The following is a 4684-nucleotide window of genomic DNA, read 5'->3' as shown; positions in this document are numbered from 1 at the left end:
GATCAGAGGTTCCCACAATCCCTTTGAAGGGCACTCAACATCTTAAAGGTCTCTTATTAAGTCTCTTAAATGTCCACAGCGCTTCCTAATACTGCCACACTGGGGACAAAGGTTTTACCTATGGACTTTTGGGGGATACTCATATAAGATATAGCAGCTACCACAGCCCTAAATCCTCAGAGTAGTGGAAGATAGAAGGCAGACAAGCTTGGAGGATAGAGACAAAGATGGCCAAGTAGCATAGGGACACATTGGGATGCCAAGAGAGAGGGCAGGTGCTTCATATGGTGTCACCAAACTTCTGACCTTGAGAGATAGGAAAAATTTGATAATTCTGGGATGCAGGATAGGGATAGGGGTGCCCAGCCAGTTAAATTAGCTATAAACAATTTAAGGAATGTGGAAAATCTTACCCCAGAATTGAAGAGTAAAATTCATATCTGCTTTTGTGATGTGTGTAGCAGCGTCACCTACCAACTCTTAATTAGGGTGTGGAATATGGCTACCTAGTATGCTTGGACTGCTGGAACAAAAACAACATAGACCAAGTGGTTTATAAATTAGAACAGGAATTTATTGCTCACAATTCTGGAAGCTGGGAGGTCTCATATCAAGGTGCCAGCAGATTCAGTGTCTGATGAGGGAGGGCCCAGTTCCTGATTCATAGATGGCTCTTTCTGGCTGTGTCCTCATGGAGGTACTAGGCCGCTGGTATTCTGAGGTCTCTTTTATAAGGATACTAATTCCAACCTCCCAAAGGCTCTGCCTCTTCATACTGTCACCTTGGGGGTTAGGGTCTTAACATGAATTTGGGGGGCATGAATATTCAGACCACAGTAGTGACTGAGAGAGCTTAGGCAGACCATGAGTTCAAGTGGCTTCACTCCCATCCACATAGGAGACTGGAAAGAAGAGGTGACAGAAGATCTCACCTCCAAAAGGACTCTGGGAAACCAGTCTGGTGACACTTAAGAACTGTCACATTAATCAACTAGAAGTTGTCGCCTCTATAAATCATCTTTGTTGATATGAATGGCTGAAAAGAAACTTGTATGTACATAAATCTTTACCAAGACTAACTCCATCCATCGTAAAAGTTGATTTTTAATAACATTAGTTCTATCTTTAAAAGGAGAGTTGGTGGAAGATGTTTTGTTGTGTTGCTTCATAACTGTACAGCTTCTTAAAATGCCTCCCCTGCTTGTGAATACTGGAGTCACAATTACATTAATAATAATAATTACATTTGAGGTCACTTTATTCATTGCATTCAAGTTATCACCTGGTATAGCAGAAGTTCCTTGTGGAGTTGGGGTGGGTAGGCAGGGATGACCTACAGGTGTAGATACCTCAGAGTTATAACCTTATTATTTGCCCTGAAATACTGAGCACATCAATTCATGTTGTGGACCCCAAAGTCCACTGCTACAAAGTAAGGAGAAGACTATAAATCTAAAGTCCTTTTTAATTCCAAGTGTCTACTGCATTTTGGGATGGGACATTTTCCTCTGTCAAGTGGATTTTACAGGAATTATGGGTCGACCCAGTAGGCCAGAAAAAGACAAGCGTGCACACCATTTGACAGATACCAAACCCTCCTGAAAAACCAATTTGATATTTGGCAGGGGGTGAGGCCAGAACAAATATTCCTTTCATTCATGTGTGCATTCTTTCATTCACTCATCCAACAAATGTCTTTCAAATACCCACTGTGTGCCCACATTGTTCTAGACAATGGAATGCAGCAGTGAACAAGACAGAAAAAAAAAGGTCAGTCCTTTCATAACAATGACAGAAGCCACAATAAACAAGATAAATCAGTATACTAATTAGTATTCAAGATAGTGGAAAATGCTCAAAAGAAGGCCAATGAGAGGGTGGGGGGAATATGTAGCAAGGCTAAGTTTAAATTTGAGGCAAGGAATTCTAGGCTTAACCCTAAGTTCTGATTACTGAATCACCCATAATCCCCTGGGACCATGCTGGGCTGAGCAGACCTGTGGTGGACTGGAAAGGACAGAAGCTCAGACTCAGGGATCTTGGGTCTTCTCTGCACTGCTACTCCACAGCAGTCATCTTAGGAAAGCCTCAAACCCTTTTGAGCTTAGTTTCTTTCTCCAGTAAGGTGGACATTCAGTATCTACATCTTGCACTGTTTGGGGGATGACATGGTAGAAGGATGCCAAGTATCTAGTATGCATTTCACCCTGAGCCCCTGAGTTCCTCTTTCCTGCTGCACCTGGGGCAGCAGGGAAGGGCGGCTCCTGCAGCATCAGCCCCCTTCTGCACATGACATGTACTCTACTTTTCCCTTTTCCCATACTCACAGTGTGAAGACCCACAGTGCGGGTGGTAGATTGAACTACTACTGGCCCTCATTCTTCACCTCCTGTGGAGGGAAGTCCATCCATTTCCTTGTTGCAGCTTTATTGTGTATTTTTCCAGTCCTCCACTTTGGATCTGGCCATCTGGCTATGTGACTTGCATTGTTCCAGGGGAGGTAAGCACTGTGACCCAGGCAAATGCTTGAGACGTGTCTCTGTATCTAGACTTGCACTCTCATGCTCTTGGCATCACTATGAGAGAGGTTAGTTCTGGGCAGCCCATGTGCCCTAGAAGAAAAAAAAAACATGGACTTGAATTGATCCTGAGGCATGGAGCCATGCCCAGCCAAGCCTGCTTTACCCTGGTCTCCCTACTGACACACGGCTGAGAAGTAGATGCCTGTGCTAGTGTGGCCCTGAGATTTAATTGCTAACAAAGCTGATTAGTGCAGACAGTGAGCATAACCTCATGTACTTGGTGCCCAGTTTGCCAGGCAGTGAGGTGATTGCTGTTTACACCTTCCTTGTGACTCTGACAACATCCATAAGACAAAGGGCTTATTGCCTCCATTTCACAGATAAGAAAACTGAGGCTCAGCAGATTGAAGGAACATGGCTAAGGTATCAGCTCACAAATGATAGAGTCCAGATTGAATGCACACTTGCCTGACTGCAAAGCTGATGTGTGCACCAAACATGCTTCCACGAAGATAAACAGTCAGAACCAGAAGCAGCCCACTCCCTGTGCCAATGGTCCCATCAGCCTGGATGAGCAAAGTGCATCCTTTTATTTTATGACTTCATTTCTTGCAAGATACATCACAAGTTCTGGTCTGTTTTTTCCAAATTACAACAGAGCTGCAGTATTGTGATGGCCTTGAGGCAGGCCAGGGAGCTCCCTCTGCCTCATCGCTGAGTTAGGTTTGCTCCTCTGCCACCTGTTAACTGTGAGAAGTCATGTGCCTGGAGAGATGGTGGCGCTCCCGGAAATGCTCACGGCAAACAGGGCAGATGAGGGCCTCTTCCCTGCGCTTCTTAGAATGTGGGTCAGGTCCCACATGCTCCTTTTTGTGGTGGGATCGCATATGGAAGACCAGGTCAGAGGTCAGGCGAAAGGAGAGGCTGCACTTGGCACACCAGTTCTGGGTGGAGAAGCCCAGGGAGGTGATTGTGGGTGGCAGGAGGGCCCGTGAGGCTGTAGAAGATGTGGGTACCTGGGCCTGGGTGTGCTCCAGCCACAGCACAGGGGCACCCTGGAAAGTGCTGCAGAGCAGAGCATTCTGTGACAATGTGTGCAAGTTCCAGAAATCACCAACCACAAGCTTGGAAGTTGACATTTGACCCCAACAAGGGATATCTAGAGTACTGAGAAATCCTGAGAGCTCCATTAGGGAGTCTGCAGATTCACCTGCTTGGAAGATGGAGGTTGGCCCAGGCCTCTCTGCTCGGCGCTTGGTGGGTTTGCTGAAGGCGCTCCTCTGGTCACCTCGGGCTGTGCCAGGCCACACAGAGGAGATCGTGCTGCCCACTGGGGCCCTAGGAACATCTTGGCTATGCTGCTGAGGGTCAGGCTGGCCTGAAGCATCTCTGTGCTCCTTCTCCTGATCACCCCCTTGTCTCTCATGGAGCTGTGGCAGGTCCATGAAAGCACTCTGCCTCTCTTCCCCATGTGCCTTCCTGGGCAGTGGCTTGCCCAGTCTGGGCTTGTCTGGTACTGTTGGCACAGCCAACTCAGCACTACCCACAACCAGGCCAGCCCTACTTGTGGCAGTAACGGAGCCCAAGTGGTTTGTTTTCTCAAGCAGCACCTGCTTGTGACCCAAGCTCTGCTCAGGACCACTAATCCCCCATCTGTTTTCAGCTGAAGTGCTTAAAGGAGCCCCTTTCCCAGCAGCCATGATGATCAGCAGGGGCTTGGCAGGCTGAGCAAGGTGGACACTCCAGCAGCCATCAGTCTTCAGGGCTTTGGGGTTTTGAAGGCCTGGTCTTCCCAGAAGGAGTCAGGAGATTGGAGAATTGCCAGTGATGAGTAGGCCAAACACACTCAGCCCCCAGGGCTCTAAGAGAGAGGAAGCAACAGGAAGTGAGACTGGCAGTGGTCATTCACCACATTATGCAGGCTGATGGCAGACAAGCCACCTGATTCCTGGGACTTCCACCACTGTTTATGAAATGGAAGAGGTGGCCACACCACCCCTGAGGATAGGATAGGATATTAAGATAGGACAGGATAGAATACGAGAGGAGAGGAGAGGAGAGAGAAGGGGGGAGGGAAGGAGAAGAGAGGAGGAACTCAGATGATCTCAGACTCCAGAGCTCACCATTCACCATTCAGCAGCAGCTGGAAAGCACCCAGAATA

The 4684-nt window shown here is 47.7% G+C and overlaps 1 protein-coding gene across 1 annotated transcript; it reads right to left on the bottom strand.

Annotated features, from left to right (window-relative positions):
- Nucleotides 1–648: 648 nt before the first annotated feature.
- On the bottom strand, nt 649–4367 carry ZNF488 (zinc finger protein 488). Its single transcript, XM_081268080.1, has one exon. It carries the CDS (start codon nt 4220–4222, stop codon nt 3266–3268), a length of 957 nt encoding a protein of 318 aa, XP_081124206.1. The 5' UTR covers nt 4223–4367; the 3' UTR covers nt 649–3265.
- Nucleotides 4368–4684: the final 317 nt, after the last annotated feature.

This window comes from Spermophilus citellus (genome assembly GCF_964194105.1).
Source record: "Spermophilus citellus genome assembly, chromosome: 15".
In the NCBI taxonomy this organism is placed as follows: Eukaryota; Metazoa; Chordata; class Mammalia; order Rodentia; family Sciuridae; genus Spermophilus; species Spermophilus citellus.
The sequence above is the reverse complement of the archived record's forward strand: the minus strand, read 5'-3'. Positions and strand labels throughout refer to the sequence as shown.

Coding starts and splice junctions, on each gene's coding strand:
- ZNF488 (XM_081268080.1), bottom strand. CDS start 4,222: ATGGCTGCTGGGAAAGGGGCTCCTTTAAGCACTTCAGCTGAAAACAGA.